The following is a 22,884-nucleotide window of genomic DNA, read 5'->3' as shown; positions in this document are numbered from 1 at the left end:
TTATTGTACATATACTTTAAAAAACCAGGTTAAGTCATGCTGAGTACCAGTTTTTCTGTTTCAAGAAGAAAAGGCGGGGAGGTGGCGGCTGCCAATTTGTAGCATCTCTAAGGAAGTGCTGGAAAATTCCAAAAGCTTTTCCTTTGCTTCATTCTTCTGGGTTGTTTCAGCAACAGCCAATTCATTTGTTTTGCCCAGTGTATTCCAACAGGGAAACCAGTAACCCTGGCCAAAGCAGAAGGCAGAGCCTCAGGGGCTTCACTAACAGCCACCAAGTAGGACCCCACCCTGCATCATCTCATGTCCCCATAAATGGGTAGAAGATACCAGTTTAGTCGGAGTAGTAAGTTTATCAGCTCTGGCCATCAGCTACGTATATCATCTCTACCTAAATAATCCCCAGCTAGATGAGGGCCTAAATTTAACTCACTGCTTTACTGATTTTTTCTTTCTTTCAAGTTTATATGTCTTAGGAGATTGCCTAGTGCTATTGAGCTATTCACTGGTGTCCTTTGGAGACATTCTTTCTCCAGAAAGTGGGGTAGAATGTAAAAAATGGAAGCAAATCTGTTTAATCTGTATTTTGCAGGAGCTCTAACGCTAAAACTGACTATCCAACGCTTACTCTATGAAGGATTTTTTTAAAAATCTGGGAAGAGAAGTACCTTTCGCCTCTGCCAAGAGTTAGTGTGTGAGATGAAAGTGGAACTGCCTGACTATATTTCAATAATAGTTTTTGTATTGCCCTTGAGTAGCATGTAAGGTTGAGATGACAGAGACAGAATAATAAAATAAAAAATTAAATATTGGCAATACACTCCTGGACTTCAAGAGTTCCGACTGGGTGCAACATTTTTATTCAAATAAAAATGAAAGGGAAAGAGTACATAAGAGCAGAGTGTGTTTAGAACCTCTGCTCTCTTTTAAAAAAAATCTGTTAAAAATTTGCTGTGTCAATCAGGAAATGACCCTTTCCTGAAGTCCATATGGATCCAAGCGCCCTGCCCCACTGCCAGCAGTGGACAAGGGATGACAGATCCAAACACTAGGATGTCTTTGTCATTCCCAGAAACAGCAGCTTGTAGCCCCAGCCCAGGATGGGGGATTTAGAAAGCCGGCATGGCTTCCCAAAGTCCTCTTTGGAAACACCTTTTCCTTACATCAACTTTCATACAGGAATTGGCCTCAGCTTCCCTAAAACAGAGAGAGAAACCAATGAATTCATTTGTGCTCTGACAGGGAATTCCACCAAACAGACATTTTAAGGAAATGTTGCTTTCCAATACACTTGCCATTTTGCTGCATGCACACCCAGGCTAGCCAGCTCCTGCATGTTGCCCCCAAAACTTTCCCTGTGCAGAACGTCACACGAACGGACAGTAAATCGAAATGATGCAGGCGTTCCATTTATTTAATTTATTTATTTATATTTCAAATTTCTATCACTGCCCCTCTCTCCCGAAAAGGGGACTCTGGGTGGTTAGAATTGGGAGTTTGATTCAGGCTTAACTAATTATTCTTAGAATATACCCACTAAGGTCAATGGGACAAGTGTGTGTGTTTATTCGTTCAGTCGCTTCCGGCTCTTCGTGACTTCATGGACCAGCCCACGCCAGAGCTTCCTGTCGGCCGTCAACACCCCCAGCTCCCCCAGGGACGAGTCCATCACCTCTAGAATATCATCCATCCACCTTGCCCTTGGTCGGCCCCACTTCCTTTTGCCCTCCACTCTCCCTAGCATCAGCATCTTCTCCAGGCTGTCCTGTCTTCTCATTATGTGGCCAAAGTATTTCAGTTTTGCCTTTAGTGAGCAGGGACAAGTAGCTCTATTGATTTGTTTTGTCTTCTCTGAATAAAATTAAGTCTGTATTTTATTTCTTAATACTCTGGAACATTCTTCCCCTGGAGGTGAGACAAGCCCCCTTGCTCCTGGACTTTTAAAAAAAAACTAAAAACCTGGTTCTGCCAGCACATCTGGAGCGGGAAAGGGATGGCTAGCCCCCTAGAATGGCCCTTTAGACTCACCGATTGATGCAGAATTTCTCAGTCCACCTGGATTTTATCATATTTTATATTTTTATTGTTTGTTCATATTTATATATATTGTTTTTATAATTGTATCATTTTTTTATTGTAAACCGCCCAGAGTCCCTCCTTTGGGGGGAGATGGGCAGTGATAAAAATTAAATGAATAAATTAATTTAAAAACTGCCAACATTGTGTTCCATAACCCACCAGAACTAAGTTTGACCCGTTCAATGAGGATCATTGCTTCAATATCAAGCCTGTGATTCCTGCACAGAAAGTGTTTCAGGAAATGAAGCAGTTTTTGCATCTGCAGCTGAAAGCATCAAAGAGACGAGAAAGTCTGTGAGCAAGAAAAGCAGGCACTTCTACAACCCAACAGAGAAAAATCTTAAGAAACCAACCTTGGTGATTCAGATGCAAAAGCATTTCAGGACAAGGAAACAAAGCAGGACAAATCTGCCAAATTTCTACTTTTGTAAAAAAAAATATTTGTTTATATATATTAAGTCCATTTTAACATGCAAAGGACATTTATTCTCAGCCTGAGGTTTTTTTTTCAGTTTTTTGTGTTCTGTAGCTTAGTTTCTTGCAGAAAATCAGGAGCAGGACTACAGAATTAAATCAGACTGAGAGGCAAGTCCCAGCCTGCTTTATGTAATTTCTTCCCAACATTCTATTGGCTTGCAAAGAATAAAAAGTAACATTAAAAGGAAACTGGAATTTTTGGATTTCATGCCTGTTCCCAGGCTCAGTCTGATGCTAATTCTACAGACAAGGATCAACTGTGGCCCTGACCGAGGACCAGAGAAAGCATTGATCCTGCTTTTCTTCTCATTCTGGCCACAGCAGAAGTTATACCTTGTTAATCAGAGCAAGATCTCGTGATCCGGGCATCTTATCTACACTCACCTGGAGGCAAACAGAGCATCTCTTAATTCCAGTCTGAAATCAAATGGAATAACTGAAGTTTCTCCCACAGAACAACCAATGGATGCAAACTACATTCATTAATGGAAGAACGCAATTTCTGGGATGGCTGTTAAGTCTCCCCTAAGCATCTGGCTAATACTATGACCAGATGGACTTTTGTCCTGATGCTCCAGAGGCTTCTGCCTCATCTTCCTAGTGAGGCTTGTGAACATGGTGCACACACGACCACATGGGTGATACATGGCAATGAAGATGACCATCTGAGAGGCCTACAGGCTTCCTTCCATCCTGCACTCCTCCGTGCCATACGCCCTTTGGTTGCACTTGCCAGACAGTTCCATTTCCATATGGAACAACCCAATAAGGCTATGACTATGGACTCCTTTTAAGCATCCTCAAAAGGCTCCCCAAACCCAGCTCCCATCTTGGCTGAATCAGGCACTCGGCTGCTGTTCTCCTTCTTGGGACAGCTGGCAGGACTCAGCTGCTTGTGAAACGTCTAGGCCCAGTTACACCAGGAGGCAGGGGCACCTTGCCTCTTGTGCTCCGCCTTGAACCGTCTCCCGTCTTCCACTCTTGGACGCCTCCGACAGCCCTGCAAGGGGGGCCACAACCTCTGCCCTCAAAAAGCCTAGGGCTGCTCTGCAAGGGAGTGTCAGGGAAGACGCTCTGCCCCCCCATCCTCAGTGCAGTTGGGCGAGGTTTCAAGAGTCGTGAGTGGCTGTGTCGGCTGAAGAGGCAGGCCTGGAGACCCTCCCCATCCACAGCTTGGCTCTGTCAAGCTTTCCCCTCCGTGAGATTCTGAACAGGGTGGGTGGGAGAGGTGCTCATTCTCTCGGCAATCCCGCTCAGGTACCCCAGGAGTGGGGAGGGGTGGCTGCTTTTTCCCACCAATTCCTGCAGGGATCACTGCTGTGCACACCCATGGAGGTAAGCAAGAGCAAGGAAAACCCCCACGGCAACAAAGGATGCCCACCTGATTTCAGGATTCCTGGCACCTTTGGTGTCCTCAGGAGGACCCTGCCAGGGCACGCTTGCCAGATGCCAAAGGAGGCTTCTGCAAAACAGACCAAGATCCATCCCCAGACCTCAGCCCAACCCTTGGCGAAGGCCGGAGCAGTTACCTTCTCTGGGAAGGAGCCCGAGCAAGCTCTGATGACTAAAGAGGGGCTCTTACCCGCAGTCTGGAGCTTTGCCCGAAGTGAGCTTGACCGCCCTGTTCGAGGGGAAGGCTGTGTTCGGACGCAGAGCTGCATGGCGGCGGGGGGTTCTGCCTAGAGACAAGCAGCCACAGGAGATCAGAGTGGATGGGGCAGTGGGCTCAGTCTGCCAAGGCAATCGCACACCCGAGGGCTCTCCCCCCACCCAGGGGCTGAACGTGATACAGAATCAGGGCAAGTTTTAGGATTTGGTTGGGCCTGAAGGATCCAAGCTGTTTATTCTTGCGAACTCTGCGCCCGGGCCTGGGCCTGGGCCTGGGCCAGTTCCCTTAGCCACACCAGATTCAGATTCCAGGGCGGTGTGAGATGGCATGCCTCAGTGGGTGAGTGCCAAGCCCATCTGGCTGGAACTGCTGGTGGGCATGGAAGAAGAGTCCTATGCAGGAAGACACGGAAGCTGCCAGCCTGGAGGAGGTGGCCGAGAGAAACCGGGCTCCACGAGACACGTAAACACAGATCTGGAGCTCTTTCAGGGCAGTTGCGCTAGAGGGCGCAACGCCTGGGTGTTTTAAAATCAGTCATGTCTTGGAGTCCAGTTCGGAGGACATTTTGCAAATGGGGAAAACTGAAGTGGGAAACCTTTTTTGGCTGGGTAATGGCCACTCGCTCATCCTCCCAGCAGGCCACACGGAGCCTTCTGGAACCCTGACCACAGAAGGCAGGGCTGAACAAGTTCAGCTCATTTTTTTTGGCTGTAGCTGTGGAGGGGTTTAAGAGGAGCATTTCATTTGTAAAATTTTGTATTCCCATTTCAAATCTTACTTTATGGTCTTTGCCCAAAAATGTGCCCCTGAAATTCAGCCACTTTTTTCCTGAGAGTTGAGGATGCAACTGCTTGGGGGGTTTGGGGCCAAAAACAGATTGCTTGTGGCCCACCCCTGCTGTAAGACACCAGTGAGTGTGCCCCCCATCCAGGGTTACCACCAAGCTCACCTCAGTCTGCTCTGCAAGCAGGCGGGCTGCAGTCTCCCTGCCTGCCTCACATCTGGCCTCTTGCAGTTCAAGCACAAGCGTGGAGGGGCAGCCCCTGAAAACTGCTTCCCCACCATTGATCTGGCACCGGGAGGGGGCTGGCGCGATTGACCGGCACATGGAGATCAAGGTTCTTCAGCAGCCCGCGCCTTCCCTCTTCCCACAACAGCACCCGCGCCAAGGCAGCCCCTCCCCTGCGCCCAAGGGGGCTAAGGGGAGTTCCCTTGAGGGGGTGACTCAGGGGGGCTGCACCCCCTTGGCCGACCCAAGTGTTCTGTCTGCGGAACCGCCACGCTCCAAGGCTCAGAGGGGAGCGGTCAGAAGGGACAGCTGCTTCTAACAACGGGAATCTGCCGGCTCGGAGCCCCGAGAAGCCCGGCAGGCAGGCATACCGTACCTCCAAGTGCTCCTGGCTGGTCCAGGAGCCCAGTTCTGCCCGCCGAGCACCGGGGCCCAGTTCCACAGAGCGGACCCTCTCGGCAAACTTGAGGGAGCAGAGTGTCTCGCTCGTGTTCTTCTCAGCCGGAGAAACCTGGGAACCAGGAGGAGAAAGGGGCAGTCGTGGCTTGAAGGGCCTTGTGGAGGAGACGCTGCTGCTGCTGCTAAGGGGGGGAAAACGGGGGGCGCCTGCTTTGGGCCACGGGCTGCGGGGAGGAGGCCGCCCGGCAAAAGGCTGGCTGCCACGGGCCTTGGCTCAGTTGCCCTGGCCGAGAACCGCCACCAAGGGATCCCGTTTCAGGAGCCTCTCAGGAAGCAAACTGACGAAACAAGAAAGCCAAATCCCAACAGAATGTGGAAGGGAATTATGTACAGATGATGATCATGTAATTGCTAAAATGTATAAATTACTGTTGAGATTTAAAATGGGAGAAGAACAAGTTAAAGAGTGCATGATAAAACGGGCTGAGAATTTTGATCATCATATACAGATGAATCAATGGGAAAGAATGTGGCTAAAAGGACTGAAATTCACATTGTCTTACAATTTAAGAGAACAATAAAATGATGCACTGTTGGTATCTGTCACCAGAGAGACTGTCTAAGATGTATAAAGGTAATTCTAACTGTTGCTGGAAGGGATGCGGTGGCGCTGCGGGTTAAACCGCTGAGCTGTCGATCGGAAGGTCGGCGGTTCGAAACCGCGCGGCGGGGTGAGCTCCTGTTGTTAATCCCAGCTCCTGCACACCAAGCAGTTCGAAAACATGCAAATGTGAGTAGATTAATTGGTACCGCTTCGGCGGGAAGGTAACGGCGTTCCGTGAGTCATGCTGGCCACATGACCCGGAAGTGTCCTATGGACAACGCCGGCTCCAAGGCTTTGAAACGGAGATGAGCACCGCCCCCTAGAGTCGGACACGACTGGACTTTATGTCAAGGGAAACCTTTACCTTTACCTAACTGTTGCTGGAAATGTGAAAAGCATAAAGGGACATTTTACCATGCATGGTGGACTTGCAAAAAAGTGAAAAAATACTGGACACAAATATATACAGCAACGCAGAGAATTTTAAAATTGAACTTTCAGTGAAACCAGAGTTTTTACTACGACTTATGGATAGTCAATTAAAAAAGATTCATGGAGGATTGATTTTATATACAGGTAGTCCTCATTTAATGACCACTTGTTCAGCAACTGTTCAAATTTACAATGGTGCTGAATGAGTGGTGGTTACAACCGGTCCTCAAAGTTCCAGCCATCCCAGCATCCCCGCGATTACGTGATCGCAATCTGGGCGCTTGGCAACTGGCTCCCACTTATGATAGTTGCAGCATCCCACAGTCACATGATCACCATTTGCAACCTTCCCTGCCGGCTTCCCACAAGCAAAGTCAATGGGGAAGCCAGCAGGGAAGGTCACGAGCTGCTCGGGTAAATCTCCCACACCCATGCACCCTCCCTGAACCTTGCTGTGCTTGCACTGCGCCTCCACAGCCACTCGCGCACCCTCCCCAAGCCTCACTGCGCTTGCACTGTGACTCCACCTCTCTCACAGCCAGCAGCAGCCACCCCAAGCCTGTCATGCTCGCACCATGCCTCTCTGGCACTTGCACACCCTTGCCAAGCCCCACCCAGCTCACACACCTGCCCGGCCACTTGTGTACCCTCCCCCACCTGGCAGCAGCCACCCCAGGCCCTGCCGTGCTCCCACTGGGCCTCCCTGGCCAGCCACGCGCCCCTTTGCTCCCTCCCCTACCCGACAGTGGCCGCCTATCTGCCCGCTGGCTTGCTTATGAGCCACCCGGGACTTGCAACTTCCTGCCGGCTTCCCCACTGACTTTGGTTGTTGGAAGCTGGCAGGAAGTTGTGAGGAGGTGCTTGTTACCGACCCACCGTCCTCACTTAATGACGGCAGCAGGGACTGCAGGGATAGCTGTCATGTGATGTCATGCTTGATGACATCGCTTAGTGACTGAGTGGGGAGCGCAAGTGATGGTTGCTGCCCCTGCCTTTCCTTCATCGAGGACTTGCCCGGTGCTGCCCACGCTGCCCGGTTGCTCCAACTCCCTGCCCAGTTCAGGGGCTGGCTGCTCCTGCCAAGCCGCCTGGGTTAGGGTTAACCCTAACACTCTAACCCTAACCCTAGTGCGGCGGCCCACCTTTGCCTGGCCCGAGAACCAGGGCTGGCACCCAATCGACTCCCCAAGGGTTAGAAAACTGGCCCTGCCTGCATCTCAGTGGCAAAGCACCAGAAGGATTCCACTAACCAACTTCATTAAAAGGCACACATTTCATGAGCTGCAGCTCATTTAATCAGAGGTGTAGAGTGGCGATTTTCACATGGAACTGCTTCTCCATAACTAGCCTGTCTTCCCTCCCTCCCTCGTCATCATCATATTTTTATTCCATCTTTTTATATGTACATCACTCAAGGTGGTGAACATACCGAATGCTCCTGCCTCCTCTTTTCCTCACAACCACCACCTATGAGGTGGGCTGGGCTGAGAGTCCCTAGCGGCTTTTGTGCCTAAGGGAGCCTTGAACTCGGGTCTTGCTGCTCCTAGTCCAGCACCGTTAGCCACAACACGAAGCCGGCCTTTTCCTTCTCCTCAAACGTCCTCCCACCTTCCCCCCCCTCTGAATTCTGCATCAGCACAGCCTGACGATGAGACAGCCGCAACTACAAGACTTAGGCCCTTTAATAAAATTGGCCAGTTGGAAAAGGTGCTCCGGACTCCTGGTGTTTTGCACCATCATCTACCGCGGCTCTCCTCCTCCAATGCCTCCCTGCAGGAATCACAAATCGGGACGGTTTAGAGGGCGAGGCTGCATCTCAATGATGTTTGTTCATCTACTTGCTCGTTTGTCCAATTCATCTTGCCGCCTGAGACCAGCCGGGCTCTAGGCAGCTTAAATTGTTAGAAATTAAATGTTAGAAAGGAGTCACAAATAACACATTGAATTATGATTAAAATTGCTGTGGCATCAGAACATGTTAATCCCTAAAGTTGTTTGGGAAGAGCCATGTCTTCACCAATTTCTGGGAGGCCATGAGGGTGTTTGCTCTCCCTAGAGAAGCTGCTCCAGAGGAGGGGGCCTGCCACGGAGACCCCTCACAATCTACCTCCTGGCCACTGGGGACCCCCCACAGGCACCCGCTGGTTGTCTGGTGGGGCAGACGGCAAGGACTGGAAAAGGCGGTCTACGGGATGCCCAGCTGCCCAGCTGATGGTGATGCAGGGCTTTACCAGTTGCAACCGGACCTGTAACAGGCACCATCAGCCCCCCTTTTTAGCGCAGCGCACTTGGAGACCATGCAAGAGCAAGATCGGTGCACCAAGTAGGAACCGCAGGGAGACGTAACAAGGAGAACTCATATGGGAATCCGCCCGTCCAGGAGTGGCACCGTATTCTCCACTGGTTATTGCAGGGGGTGGGGCGGTGTCCCCTTTAAGGTTTCTTCTCAGAGAGTTTTGGAAACCTTGGAGTTCCTTTGGAGCTTCTGTAATGCCGCTTTGGATAAATAAAGACATTCAGAAAATCAGTTTTACTGTGTATGTTATCTAGTCTTCCATTAATACTTCTTGGCCCACACCCTAACAGATGCACACAGTGGAACACGGGCCCCTTTGCAACTTTGAGAGGGATTTTCAGTTTGCTTCTTCAAATGGGGATTGGGTGAATGCCTAGACCAGGGTGTGCACAATAGGGAGATCACACAACGCGTATAAAAGTGTTTTTTTAATTATCCAAACAGTGCAGGCTGGAGAGCGACATCAACCACTGACACCTACACGTCGAAACAAGGATCAAAGCAGCACGCGCATCAGACGCAAGACGCTTAGCTGCGTTTTCTCCTGGGTCACCTGAAAAACCCAGCCAAGTCCATCCTTCCCTGGGAAATGCTCACCTGGACCATCATGAGGGTCTTGCTTTCACCACTGAGAGAATCTTGGAGGAGGTATGTCAGCTTGGAGTTGCGGAACGGCACATGGCCCTGGCGGGAACGCAGCGCATGGATCACATCTCCCAGAGCCGAGAGCGACTTGTTGATGTATTGGGCCTCACGCAACCTGTTCCCTTCTGCACCAGATCTGCCCACACGCTCAGATCCTGCCAGGTCTACTAAATTCAGCTTTCCTAGGAGGTGAGAAGGCAGATGCTTAAGCTGCAATCCGAAGGTTATTTATTGTAACTATGCCAACAAGACGCTGGGCTCACCTGCCCACTTCCTGGAAGACCAAGGTCCATCCAAGATCGTCTCAAGCTGTAAACCAGGCTGTGTCTGCAAGGTAAGCTTTGGGGGATGGGGTGGGACAGGCCAGCAGTGAGCAAGGCAAAGCACGGTGGCGGCGGTGGTGGCGGCCATCCCCGCTTTATCTTTCTGCACCCCCTCCTGTCTCCAGGGAACAGGCAGCCCTTACCAGAGGCTTGAACTGATCCCCTGCAAAGGCCGCTTAAAATCAAACTGGGTGGCCCTAGGACCGCACCCCGTCTGCTCTCGCTGCAGACTTCCACTCGTTCACCAAACCGACTGACATCAGTCTTAACCTGCACAAGATGGACTGATGTTCTCACTTGATAAAGGGACTCCTCTGTCACCCACACACTGAAAGCAAGCTGCTCCTCTTTTCCGTGTTTCAGCATAAATATGGGAAGATTTCCTCTGTTCTGAATTCCTCCATTCTTATTTAGCACACCACAGCACTGAATCTCAACTAACTTCCAAGGAGGAGTTCTAACATGTTACACTGACACCATTTTTTAAAGCTTGCTCAAGCACAGCCCACAGTGGAGATGGATGGTATGGGGCATTTTACACACGGCTCAACTGGCAGACAGGATGCCATTCCCCAGACTGAAAAAAAAAAAGCCCTCGTCTGCGTGTTCAGGTTGCCTGGATGAGCAACGGTCCCAGAGTGACCCACCTGCTGCACACAGGGATGGGCGTGAAATCCGTGTGGCTTGCGTGTTAACGTGGAACAATCTAAGCCGAACATCTCGAAGTAATATACGTACTAGGGTGCAATTATCCTTTACCATTTGCACTTCTCTGAATTTTGTAATGTAGAAATATGTTTTAAAAAGTGTACACATTTGTGTTGATACAACATACATTCAAATGCACAGGAGTTCTTGAAGACTTAGCTTTCTAAAACAAAGTTGGACGACATTAGGGTTACAGAGAACCAGAGAGAAGCAGCCTCCCTTGCTATGCAGCTGTGGAAGGACTCGCAGTCCAGGGTGGGGGTCCATCTCTTCTCGGTACGCGGCCGGCTACTGCAGGAGCTCCAAACATGGTCTGCCCCCCGCCCTCAGCCACACCGGCCGGCAACTCACTGATGTTCCCCCAGTTCAGCAATTCATTCTGAGCCAGATGCAGAATCCATACCAACCTGTGGTTCTTATTCCTGTGCTGCGGTCGATTCCCCTCACTGTGACCATGAGGAGGGCGTGCGATCTGGAGCTGTGTTCATTGAGGTAGGTGCACTCAGTTGCTCGGTTGATATGACCAGAGTCAAAGACCTGCGGGAGGGTGGAGAAACTGTAACGGAATTCCCTGGGCCCGCAAACCAGAATTACATCCGCAGAATCCTGCAGGGCCGGACGAGTTGGCAGGCAAATGGATAGCAACGTCTTCCCTCCATCAAGCGAGTTAGAAAGAGGATCAGAGGCATCAAGGAGACCCTGCCCTAACAAACCCAGTGGAGGTGGAAGAGCACATGTTCAGCACCCAAACTCTGCAACCCATTTTCCATGCAATAAACCTGACTAATGAGATTCTGAGAATTAGCTTTCTTGGCTGGGAGCGACCTTTGGGGGACTGAGAGAATCAGCTTAATCCCCCTATTTTCAGCCTTCCACTCCCCTTTTTCTCATCAGCTGAAGCCTTGGCAGGGTAGTCAGCTGTCTGGTAGGAGGACTAAGCACCAGGAATGACTCCGGAGCTTTTCAGACACTGTTTCCCTTACACCAAAGCATGGTGGAGCCCCTAACACACAAATTTTGCGGCTGTTAAAATCTGAAGCAAGCTGGCTGGGAGATTCTGGAAGTCCACCCAGCTTAAAGTTGCTGAGGTTGAAACTCCCTGGCTGAGGCCATCTTATCTGCACGAACGCCTTCCTCTTCCTTCAGGGTAATCTAAAGCTCCATCTCAGGAACAGGTCCAGGCAGAGGATTCCACCTGATGGCACATCCCTTCCCTGGTGGAACTGGCAGGCCAGGAACCCCCTCCGGTCCTCTGCTAACCTGGTTGATGTCTTCAACGCTATGAACGGGGAACTCTGTCAAGCCTGGAACATAGAGCTGCCCACTGCCGTCTGGGCAGAGTCTGATCTCCAGCTTCTCCTGAGGCTCCTTTCCAAGCAAATCTCTGAAAAGGAGACAGTGGAAGTCCTGCAGTCACGGTCACCCCAGGAGAACGCATTCATCCAGGGAGAAAGGGAGCGATGCAGAAAGCCACAATGGCCAAAAGGCAGAGATGGAAGCAACTGCCCGTTATTAAGATGCAAATGAAAGAGAAGAATGGGCCTCTGCTTGGGCCCAACCCCAAACCCCATTCAATGCCATTTTGCAGGAGGAAGGGAAGGAAACCCCAGAACTAAGGCTCTTGTTTTAGTCCAAAGGTTTTACTCTCTAACCCGAATGAAGTCAGACAAGCCACAACAAACCAGCCTGGCTGGAAGCGTGGCTGCTCTGGCACGATGCAGCTCAGAGAGAGTCAAAGCTTTGGAACATCCCTGAGCGCAACTCTGAAGCCTCCCTGCAAAAACCGCGGTTGTGGTGCTGATGAGTTGCACCAGGGGCTGTGGTCGTCCTCCCACAAACTCCAACGCACCTCTTGCAAACCAAATCCGGCTGCGGCACAGCCCTGCCAGAGACCCGGTTTCCTGCTGTTACCTGAGAGCTTCATTATAGATTTCAGCCACACTGACAGTGATCCTGTAGTTCCAGTCAGGGGCTTTGGACTGCACTTCGGAGAAGAGAAGCCGCAGAGCCCTCTGGTTGATCCCAGGGTTTTCCAGGGTCCCCTGATGAGAAAGACAGGTGTGCATTTTGTCAAAAGGAAAGGACTTCCAGGAGTGAAGAAACCGGAAGTGGCCGTTTCAGAGATGCCTCCTGAGTGGCAGTATTAGGGGCACCCTGAAGAAACAGATCTTGGCATTCTGATGACAGGCCAGCTCCCTCCCTGCCCTCTTTTCCAAGCACGGGGGGAGCAGCCCTGGAAGGACAGCCTGCAACTGGTGCTAGTCAAGGCCAAGGGTCTGGTGGAGGCAAACCACTCTTCCTTCCTTTAAAAAAAAATATATATTTATTTTCTTGAAGAAAAAAATAAAACTAAAAACAATTAAATGTACAAACTAAAAAATACAAACCAAGAAGGAAAAGAAAAAAAATCTAACATTTTATACTTCTCAACAGTCACTGGTTTAGCAATGAATTCACTACTACAATATGAGCAACACATGGTACCGCTGTAGGACATTACAGAATCTCTGCCCTAGTAAGACGTATTGATGCATCCCTCCATTCGTAGAAAATACCGCCATTCCTTGACATCTGGAATAATATCACTTTTCCAATTTCTTAATATAATCCTTTTTGCCACCCTTCCTGGAAATTGGTTTCTGAACTTGGCAGAGTTCAAAAAAGGCCAGCAGTCAGGTATTGTATGTATGTATGTATTTCAAATTCATTCCCTGCCCATCATTATTTCCTTTGCAAAGTCACTTGTTGAGATGGGCGGCTATAGAAATCAAATAAATAAATAAATAAATAAATAAAACATAGTTAACCTTGGTTAACAGAGCTCAGTTTACTTTAGACAAGCTCTTCCTCTAAACATCACTACAAAATAATGGATAAAGTCCACTGTATCCAAAGTGGCATGAATGGTTCATGCAGATTACTGGTTTCATGTACAATCTCTCTCTCCACGCCACTCCACAACATCCCAGCAAGAGGTCCATTCAACGAAGAGGTCAAAACCCTCCTTCTCTGTGGTAGGAACGAATACAGCCTTGCCAGCTGGGCGATGCTGAGATAATCACACATGCGCTATTGCACTGCCCTCTCTACTCCAGCTGGTGTTCAGACTTAATTGCTCTCTTCTGCTAAATCAGGGTTCCTCAACCAGGGTTCTGTGGATCTCCAGAGTTTCGTGAGAGGTCACTAGGGGTTCCCTGGGAGATCACAATTTATTCAAAAAATTAGTTCCAATTTGGGCCACTTCACATTAAAGACATAAATTTCATTCTTTATTTTCAGTTTAAGAAAGTTTACAGGCCTACCCACAAAGTGAATATAATAATTTTGTAACATCTGGCCTATCTTTGAGCCTGCATGCACAGGGGGTCCCTGAGGCTTGCAAAATAGTTCAAGGGTTCCTCCAGAGTCAAAAAGTTGAGAAAGGCTGTGCTAAATTGTTCTGGCCAGTCAGATGAAAAGAAAGTGTTATCCCTTTTGACTGAAAAACCCACAGAAACCTCCAGAAAGCTAGCTTTCTAGGAGAGGCCTAAAAGAGCTCGCTTCGCCACCTGGCCTGGGCCTCAGAGAGTGGTGTGGAATCCGTGCAATGGTTGTACTATTCTTCGGTGTCTGTGCTTTCCCAGTGACTGTGCTGTATGGCTTTTAATTGTTTAGTTGTTTTTAACATTCGTATTGTCTGTACAGTTGTTTGTTTATTTTTTGCTACTGTTTTATGTTTTTAAGTTGCCCAGAGTCATGAATGTGAGATGGGCAGCTCTATAAATTGAATAAATAAATAAATAAATACATACATAGTTCTGCCCCCCATTGCCACTAATGTCTGAAAAAACTGTTCAGGTCCCCAAAACCCCAAATATACTTGTATTTCTCTCTCACCACTGAAAAAACTGACTCTGTTGGCTTGGAGTATTTCTTTCCCCTAGTTTTATATGCGCTATACTGTATATTTACATGGACAGTTTGTTTCTTTTATGATGCTGATCTACGACCATGATAAATGTTATCACCTGTTTCCCAAACATAAGCGCCTGCAGACAAGTAACACACCCAGAATGATCAATGGTGATATGTGGTGGATGTTTGCAATTTCAGTGGGGCTTTAAGCCCGAGGACATCTGATGGACAGGCAAGTGAGCTCTGGGCTGGGTGACCTGGCAACTGAATGGGTATGGGGCTGATTTGGAACCTGCACCCAAAACAGTGCTCCTCAGTGCCCCCCCCCCATTGGAAGTAGATGCAAGTGGATGAAGTGATATGAAAGAGTTAAGTTCCTCTACTCTCCGCTATTTTTTATTAATGACTTGGGTGAAGAGCCTGTTTATCAAATTTGCAGACAACACAGCATTGGGTGGGACACTTAATGTTCTAGAAGACAGAAAAAACATTCAAATTATCCTGATACGCTAGAGAAATGGGCTGAAAGTGACTGAAATCTAAGGGAGAAAAATGCAAAATTCTTCACTTTTGGCACAAAAAATCAAATGCACAGGTGCAGAATGGGGGATACCCAGCTTTGAAGTTTAGAAACTGAGTATGAGTCAACAGGGTACTATGACTGCAGAAAAAGACAAATGCAATTATATCAACAGAAGTACATTTTCCAAACCATAGAAGTCAAAGTTCCACTTTATGCTGCATTGGTATAGGTCCACCAATGAAAACATGTCCAATTCTGGACACATTTTTTTTAGAAGGTTCAGATGAACTAGAACAAGTTCAGAGGAAAGCAACAAGGATGATCAGTGAATAGAAATTAAGTCCTAGGACGTGAGAGTGAAGGAACTGGATAGTGGCCGATATGCCATCATAGATTCTCTTCCCAGCCCCATCAGTGGCATTTTGCACGGGCTCTCTGAAACCAACCCCGTTAGGCTGCAGCAGGCAGGAAGAACAGGAGTGGCAGAATACCAAGGGGGCAGAAAATGGAAGCGGCTCACCTCCATTGTGTACGTCTTCCCAGCACCCGTTTGTCCATAGGCAAAAATACAAACGTTGTAACCATCAATGCACGATGTGATCAGAGCCTGAACTTCTCGGAAGACCTTTGGAAAGCAACATACGCACGATTACCAGTGAAGGAGTGCCCCACTGCTGAAAACCGTCTCCTGAGACACATTCTCACGGACTGTCCCTCTAAACCAAGAGCTTCTGGAAATGTCAAGTGAAGCAGAAAGAAGAGCTATTACAGGGACGATCTGTTCTTATTCATCTGCGGATAAATAGGGGAGCATCGTCCCTAGGAATCCCTAGTTCAGGAATACGGCAAATGAGTTTCGTTCCAGGCACCCTGATTCTCTGACACAGAAGGACTCACTCACGTCTTCCTGAGTTGCTTCCGGGCGAAAAACTTTGTCCAGTTCAAATGATGCCAGCTTCCCTTTGTGCATCAGATGCAGGACAGCGTCATCATCAGGATCAAACGTCACCGCACTTACAGCTTCTGGCCCTTCACCATCCTCTGTTCGTATTGGCCTAACACGGCCAAACACTCGGATATTACCTTCAAAAGGAAATGAGAGAGCCTGTAATTTGTAACAACAACAACAGAAACAAACTGGAGCCCTTCCCCAAATTACGCTGCTGAAGTGAACAAAGCCAAAAGTTCACTGGCTGTGCAAGAGGATTCAGTTTCATTAAATTCTGGGACTCTGAACACAGATAAAGAACTGGAGCAGATGTTTCCCAACCCAAGAGCTCTGCCAGGTAAATCTCTGTTCACCCGGCCCTATGGTATTCCCAGGGAATATCTTGCTACTGAGGAACGAAGTCTGGCTTAGGTCCCTACTTCCAGCCTCCCGGAGACCCACTCAGGCATCCCCTCCACCCTCCAGGTGCAATCAAGTCATTCTCTCCCAGAACCAGGCAAGCCCCCCACCCCACCCCAAATCAGCAACTTGGGCTCCAACTCAAGGCCCTCAGCTGGCATCTCTGCTCGGCCCCAATGGGCGCACAATGGAGGGGCACACCTTTCAACCGCACCAGCTCGTCATGACATTTCTTCCGGAGCTGCAGCTCCTTTCTGTATTTCCTCAGCAGCTCCTGATTGGTGCTGCTCACCTCTTCAATGGCTTGCCCGATCTTGGAGAGAGACAATCCGCGTTAGGAGTTCAGGTGTCCCCAGGAGAGCCCTGGCCCTTCCCGTCACCCCAAGGCCCCCTCTTCTTCTTAGGAACGTTAGAACGATCCCTTTGGGATGTGAAGAAGGAAGTTTGCAGCGGGAAAGAGAGAGGAACGTTCTGCTGGTTGGCTAACCTCAGCCTTGGTGCTCCGTAAGGCTTCTTGAAGCAGAGCAGGGAACTCTCTGACTTGGCGCTTTAAGCCATTGTAGTCATTGGTGAGAGTGCGAAGAGCTGGCTGGAGTGTGCGCAGGTTGGTCCGCACTCCTGCAAAAGACACAAGGGCACACTCAGGAGGATGCTTCGAAGAGCTGCCTGGAGAGTGCCCACTTCCACCAGCCGCCACCCCTCTTCCAGCAGTGCCACAATCGGGCGGCTCAGGAACCTCTGACTGCCTCTCGGAAAGCCAATCCGATCCAGCAGAGGAACGTTCCTCCGGTTCAAAAGGGATCACCTGCCAGGTTTTCGTGGACAGCCTTCATTTCTGCTTGTGCTCGAGCAAAAGCTTCTTCAATGGCTCGGTTCTTGTCCTCCTCCACGTTCTGCATCTCCTCCAGCATCTGCTCGTGGGACCGTTCTAGCTCAGATTCATACACCCTGACCTAGAAGATGGACCAGGTTAAGTTCTGCGGTTGAGGAAGACAGACTTCTTTTCCCTCCTGCACCTCTAGCGGGACCTGGGCGGCTTTTTCTACCGCTTATGAAAAGGATCGAGGGGCGTGTCCAGACAGGGCTTTTACTGTGCAATTGCTCCGCCTCACAAGCTTTTAGAGAGGGAGGGCAGGCGATGCAACTTTCCCACATTCTCCCTTCTTTTTTCTCATCTTTGTTTTGCCCCAAAACTCTGTTCAGGAGGGACAGAACGAGCTATGCAATACTATTTTATCTGCAGCACTAGAAAGCTTCCATCCTCCTAGAATCCAGGAATGAAATTCTGCCCACAGGTAGTCCTCAACTTACGACAGCAACTGGGACCAGAATTTCCATCATTAAGCAATGCAACTGTAAAGCGATGGCAATCCCGGCAGTCCCATTTGCCGCTGTTAACCAAATCCCATGGTCGTGAGGCGAGGCAACTTCCTGCCGACTTCCCACAACCAAAGTCAGTGGGGAAGCCAGCAGGAAGTTGCAAGTCTCAGGCCGGCAGGCAGGCAAGTGGCTGTTGACGGGTGGGGGAGGGACTGAGGGGGTGTGCGGAGATGTGGGAGAGGGCTGGGGAGAGTGCGTGAGGGTGCTGCGCGGGTTGGGGAGGGTGCTAGGAGGTGCACAAGGGTGCAGCACAGGTTGGGGAGGGTGTGTGAGGTTGTGAGGGGGTGCGAGAGGCGGGGTGCAGGTCGGGGAGCCTGCATAATTGGTGCAGTGAGGGTCAGGGAGGGTGCGAGGGGGTGTGCAAGAGGCATGGCACAGGTTGGGGAGAGTGCGGAGATGTGCGATTGGTGTGGCAAAGGTCAGGGAGGGTGCAAGGAGGTGCATGAGGGTCAGGGAGGTTGTGCAAGGGTGCGGCACGGGTGTGTGAGAGGTGTGGGTCAGGGAGAGTATGCAAATTGCTGGTGCGGCGTGAGTGCAGAGGATCTGGGGAGGGTGCGCGGGTGGGGGAGACTTACCCCAGGGCCTTTGATCTTCCCTGACGGCTTCCCTTTGTCTTTCTGGGGAAGGTTGAAAATGGCAATCACGTGATCTCGGGACGCTGTAACCAGTTGTAAGTGCTAATGGGTTGCCAAGCACCTGGATCATGATCACGTGACTGCAGGGGTGCTGGGATGAACGGAACTCCGAGGACTGGTCATAACCACCATTCGTTCAACGCCATCATAACTCTGAACGATCGTTGAACAAATGGTTGTAAGTTGAGGACTATCTGTACTTTGGGGCACCTCAGGAGACTAAGGCTTGAGAGTCGAAGGACCCACAGCGTGTGCCCTGCTGGGTCAAGCTGCAGCAGCAAACAAAGAGGAAGGGGAGCTACACCAACTGGGACCAGGAGCCAGAGACAAAAAAGCACCGGCGGGGTCCTTAGTCCCCCGAGCAAGAATAGCCCGGAAGGCCTCCCTTTCTTCCCACCTCCGCCCCGCAGCCTTCTTGCCCCCTCTTCCCCTTCCTTCGTACACAGGGGGCTCACCTGGGCCCTGAGCTGAGCTGCTGCCTTCTGGGAACTCTGCAGCTGCTGCTCCATCTCCTTCAGCACCTGCTTCTGCATCCCAACCTGGTCCTGCAAGTACTGGTTCCGAGACTGGGCTTCACAGAGGGCTTGCCTGGTCTTGGAGGACTCCACTTCCACCGTTCGGATGACATACTGCAGGAGGCAGAACACTCCGGAGTTGGAAACGGGGAGAGGGCCAGGTCTTGGACCACGCACCCCGTCTGCCTGCCAAGCGCCGTGCAACGCCGTCCCCACCTTGACCTGGTGAGGCTGGGCCCTGAGGCTGGCTATCACCTCCTGGCTGTCCCGCAGCCTCCGGCTCAGCCGCTCCTCCTCCTCGGCCCTCTCTGCCAAGGAGTCCTTCAGCCGCAGTTCTACCTCCGCCAGACGGTTGGTTTTCTGCTCCACCTCCAGGTCCAGCTCCGAGAGGCGTCCTTTCACTTCTTCCGCTTCCTGCCTTACTTGCGCCAGCTTCTCCTGCAACTTCACGTTCTCCTGCAGGAGGAAGGGAGAAGGCGCCTAAGGACAGGTCCGCCCGCTAGAGAGCCAGTCGGAGAGGAGCCGTGCTTCACCTGGCCGTGTGTGCAGTCGGAGCACCTTGCCGAGGGCTTCCTCAGCTCCTGCAGCTGGGCCTCACACCGCTTCATCTCCTGCTTTAAGTGTGCATTCTCTGCAATCAAGAGGTCCCGGTGCTTCTCCAGGTCTGTGCCACCCTGAGGAGAGCACAGGAGATGAACAGAAGTCAGGGGAGCATCTGCTCTGGACGGCACTGACTCTTTAAGAGGCCAGGCCGCCTCCTGGAGAAAATGCCAGACAGTAAGAGCAGTTTTCCATTTAAAAAAACAGTGGAAAGTTTCAGAGCTTATTTTACCTCATCACTGTTTCTGAAAACCCTTCATGACAAAATGAGAACTGCAAGTATCTGATAAGAAATGCCCACCCTCTGAACCGATGTGGAAAGAGCATCATCCCTCATCTAATTGAATTTAATTATAAATATGGTGCATGGGTGAAGATTAAGATTTGTTTATTTTCTATCCCTTTTCTATCCCGCCTTTATTATTTTTACAAATAACTCAAGGCAGTGAACATACCAAATACTCCTTCCTCCTCCTATTTTCCCCACAGCAACAACCCTGTGAGGTGGGTTGGGCTGAAAGAGAGTGACTGGCCCAAGGCCTCCCAGCCGGCTTTCATGCCTCAGGCGGGGCCAGAACTCTCAGTGTCCCGATTTCTAGCCCGTTGCCTCAACTTCTAGACCTCTTTTGTTTATTTGGATACAGCATTAGTTTCCAATGCATTTACCCTTGGTGAAATGTTACAGTCTGAAACAACAGAAAACTGAATTAAGTACGTGTGTCACCTAAATGCATGGTCTCTGCTGTGGATACTCAGATAGTAAATAATTCTAGGAGGCAGCCAGCACTGCCGTGCTCGGTATGAAGGAAGGCTGGGGCACGAGGGAGCTGTTCCCTGGCAATCTTTGGAAGACATCAGGAGACTCAGCAAAGACTGGCCCAGAAGGAAAGGACCTGATGACTCGCCAGCCAGACTAGCACAGCCTCGCTATAAACAAGCCCCGAGGATCAGGTGAATGGGCTGGGACGCCGTGCGCAATGCAAACACCTGTCGGTGTCATCCTTGGGCAGTGAGCCGCCCCAAATGAATGCAGCCAAGTAAACAAACCCCGTGAATCAGTCAAACTGATCTAGCAATAAAAAGCAGGCGTGCAGGGGCGTTAATTATTATTTTCCCTTCAGACCAACACCCATATAATTTGTATGGACGAATGTTGCATTGTATACAACATTGCCTTTACTGTAAAATATTAACATAGATATGACAGGGATATACTTTGGCTTCCTATACTTATTTTCCCATCCGGAGTGTTCCTTAGTTCCCGCTCTTTGGGCTCATTTCTCAGAAGACCGACCAGAGTTCTCCAGGCAGGCAACTTGCCCGCAGGGGTTCCAAAGCAGAGCTGGCCACCTCCTTCCCACACTCTGGCAACTCCAAGCAAGCCGCCTGCTCTGCCCTGCCCAGGCCTTTTCTTTTAACAAAAATATCCCCCCCCCGACAAAGGGGATTTTCTCCTGACCAGCACCAATTCATAGCTTCCCCCAACTGGCCTACAATTCCTATCACCCCCAGCCAACTTGCCCAGTCTTGCTGGTTGTAGATGATGGAATTTGTAGCCCAGTACCTCTTGAGGGCTCCAAGAACAGAAAGCTACCGTAAAAGAAGGGCTTGGGGAAAAAACAAGGCAGGAAGGACGCACAGGAACAATGAGGCAGTAGAGGAAGATGCTTTATCCACCGAATTAACACTTCAAAGGGGAGAAGACTTCAACGAAGTGATGCACACAGCTTGGCTAAGCACAGCCCTTTCACAAAGGACCAGCACAAGAAAGAAAGGCCGGCAGTGGTGCTGATATCTGCCTAAATGTGAGTAGGATGTGCCTGCTTCAAACCAGGTTTTGTGAGCTTCAGAAACAATGCAAGGTTAACAATTCAATGTGCTGCACTTCCCATAAGTCGCATCAGTTTTTGGAAGCTTCGACATACAAATGCTATGGTCAGTTGGTTACTGATAACTACTGGGGTTGTCAAACAATTCCAACCCCCCAGTGAGTTTCAGAAAAATACTATGCATACTATCTGGAATTCCTTCCATTATTGAAGGCTGCATCCCACGCATAAATGGAATTCACTTGGTTTGAAGCAGTTGTCATTCTGCCTCTCTGAGCAAACGGTCAGATGCGGCAAGACCTCTGGGAAGTCCTCACTGGAACCAAACAAAAAGCAAGAGGATCTACAACTCACCAGCGCAGAATGAAGACTGTTCATCTCCTGAGCCGGCTTTGGGAGCCTGTCCTTCAGGCTTTCTGTCTGCCAATGCAAAAGAGGGACTGAGGTGCAGCATTCATTTCTGCACCAGGAGCGTGAAAATGGTAAGTTAAATTCCACCCATCAACTTCTGTGATTCAATAAGCATGTTTTCCAGTCTCAGTTATTTGAAGTTCTCTGAAGCTGGGCTCTGGCCTCTCAGCTCCAATCCTGCCATTTGTAGTCAACACAGCTCAGCTGTCAGTCTTGAATAAGACATTTAATTCCCACTGGCATACCCAAAACATCAGACTTACGATTTAATTCTGACAGCCCGCCCCTACAAAAGTCACCTTGAGCTGTAGATCTCAATTGCTAAGGGTGCCTGTGGGGCTGGAAATGCCCCTCTTGCACACACTGCCCGCAAAGGCTGCTGCACGCAACGACGACAGCTGTGAGAGCAAGTCTCCCAGCATCCGTTGAAAGAGCAGGAAGCACAAAGTGAACACAAAGCTCGGTCTCACCAGAGACTGGGCCCAAGGAGAGTCCTTCCACCTCTTTCCATCTATAGCACAGTCAAAAAATGCTGTGCAACAATGAAAAAGCCAAGAGCCTGCAAATGGGATCAAAGGGCTGAGAAAGTTACACGTGAACAGATGGTAGTGAGGCCCAGAGTAGAGTCGGAGAGACCTCGGCCTGACTTGGGAAGGCCAAGTGGGAGCTAAAGGGGGGGGGGGCAGCTCCACACGCTTCGGCATTTCCTAAGCACTTAAGATCATTTGCTGCAGCCAACCACAGCTGCAGATCAAACGGGTCATTCCTTCTTTGCCATTTCTCTTCTACAAGCCATGATTGGAATTTAGCCAACTCAAGTGTCAGTTTCCCGAGCCAGGCAGCTACAAGGAATCAGTGCGCGTCCTGATGTTTCTACCTGTCTGGAACTGCAGATTAACCGAAAGGGGCCCGATCAAGGGCTGATCAAGTGTTCAGGCATGCTGGTGAGCTGGAATTGGTTTGGGGGCTCCGGAACAAAACAGCCCAGAATTATATGATGACATGGAGGCCAAGTTCCCTCAGAGGGACAAGAAGGAAATGGGGAAACAGGCAGCAGGTGGAGGCTTGTATAATGAAAAGGGAACACTTCTTCGGGGAGGAAAACAGGAGATCCTACACTTGCCAAGACAAAAGCACATCCCAGGGGGGGGTTCATTTTATGCATATGTGG

At 50.0% G+C, this 22,884-nt stretch overlaps 1 protein-coding gene across 2 annotated transcripts in view; it reads right to left on the bottom strand.

Annotated features, from left to right (window-relative positions):
• Nucleotides 1–834: 834 nt before the first annotated feature.
• KIFC3 (kinesin family member C3) overlaps nucleotides 835–22,884 on the bottom strand; it is a 34,476-nt gene continuing 12,426 nt past the window's right edge. Inside the window, exons 4-19 of one of the 2 annotated variants that reach the window (XM_063312819.1) lie at nucleotides 21,657–21,722; nucleotides 19,407–19,547; nucleotides 19,090–19,329; nucleotides 18,814–18,987; nucleotides 17,149–17,296; nucleotides 16,831–16,961; nucleotides 16,545–16,656; nucleotides 15,897–16,078; nucleotides 15,516–15,620; nucleotides 12,490–12,620; nucleotides 11,839–11,962; nucleotides 10,986–11,115; nucleotides 9,500–9,729; nucleotides 5,548–5,682; nucleotides 4,136–4,232; nucleotides 835–1,194 (exon numbers count right to left, since the gene is read on the bottom strand). In XM_063312819.1, the coding sequence (XP_063168889.1) occupies nucleotides 1,169–1,194; nucleotides 4,136–4,232; nucleotides 5,548–5,682; nucleotides 9,500–9,729; nucleotides 10,986–11,115; nucleotides 11,839–11,962; nucleotides 12,490–12,620; nucleotides 15,516–15,620; nucleotides 15,897–16,078; nucleotides 16,545–16,656; nucleotides 16,831–16,961; nucleotides 17,149–17,296; nucleotides 18,814–18,987; nucleotides 19,090–19,329; nucleotides 19,407–19,547; nucleotides 21,657–21,722 (2,172 nt within the window). In that variant the 3' untranslated portion in view covers nucleotides 835–1,168. The remainder of the gene's footprint in view (nucleotides 1,195–4,135; nucleotides 4,233–5,547; nucleotides 5,683–9,499; nucleotides 9,730–10,985; nucleotides 11,116–11,838; nucleotides 11,963–12,489; nucleotides 12,621–15,515; nucleotides 15,621–15,896; nucleotides 16,079–16,544; nucleotides 16,657–16,830; nucleotides 16,962–17,148; nucleotides 17,297–18,813; nucleotides 18,988–19,089; nucleotides 19,330–19,406; nucleotides 19,548–21,656; nucleotides 21,723–22,884) is intronic. The other variant, XM_063312820.1, reaches the window with a different exon arrangement.

The sequence above is a fragment of the Candoia aspera genome, chromosome 11, assembly GCF_035149785.1.
Source record: "Candoia aspera isolate rCanAsp1 chromosome 11, rCanAsp1.hap2, whole genome shotgun sequence".
Classification (NCBI taxonomy): domain Eukaryota; kingdom Metazoa; phylum Chordata; class Lepidosauria; order Squamata; family Boidae; genus Candoia; species Candoia aspera.
This window is presented reverse-complemented; position numbering and strand designations above follow the sequence as displayed.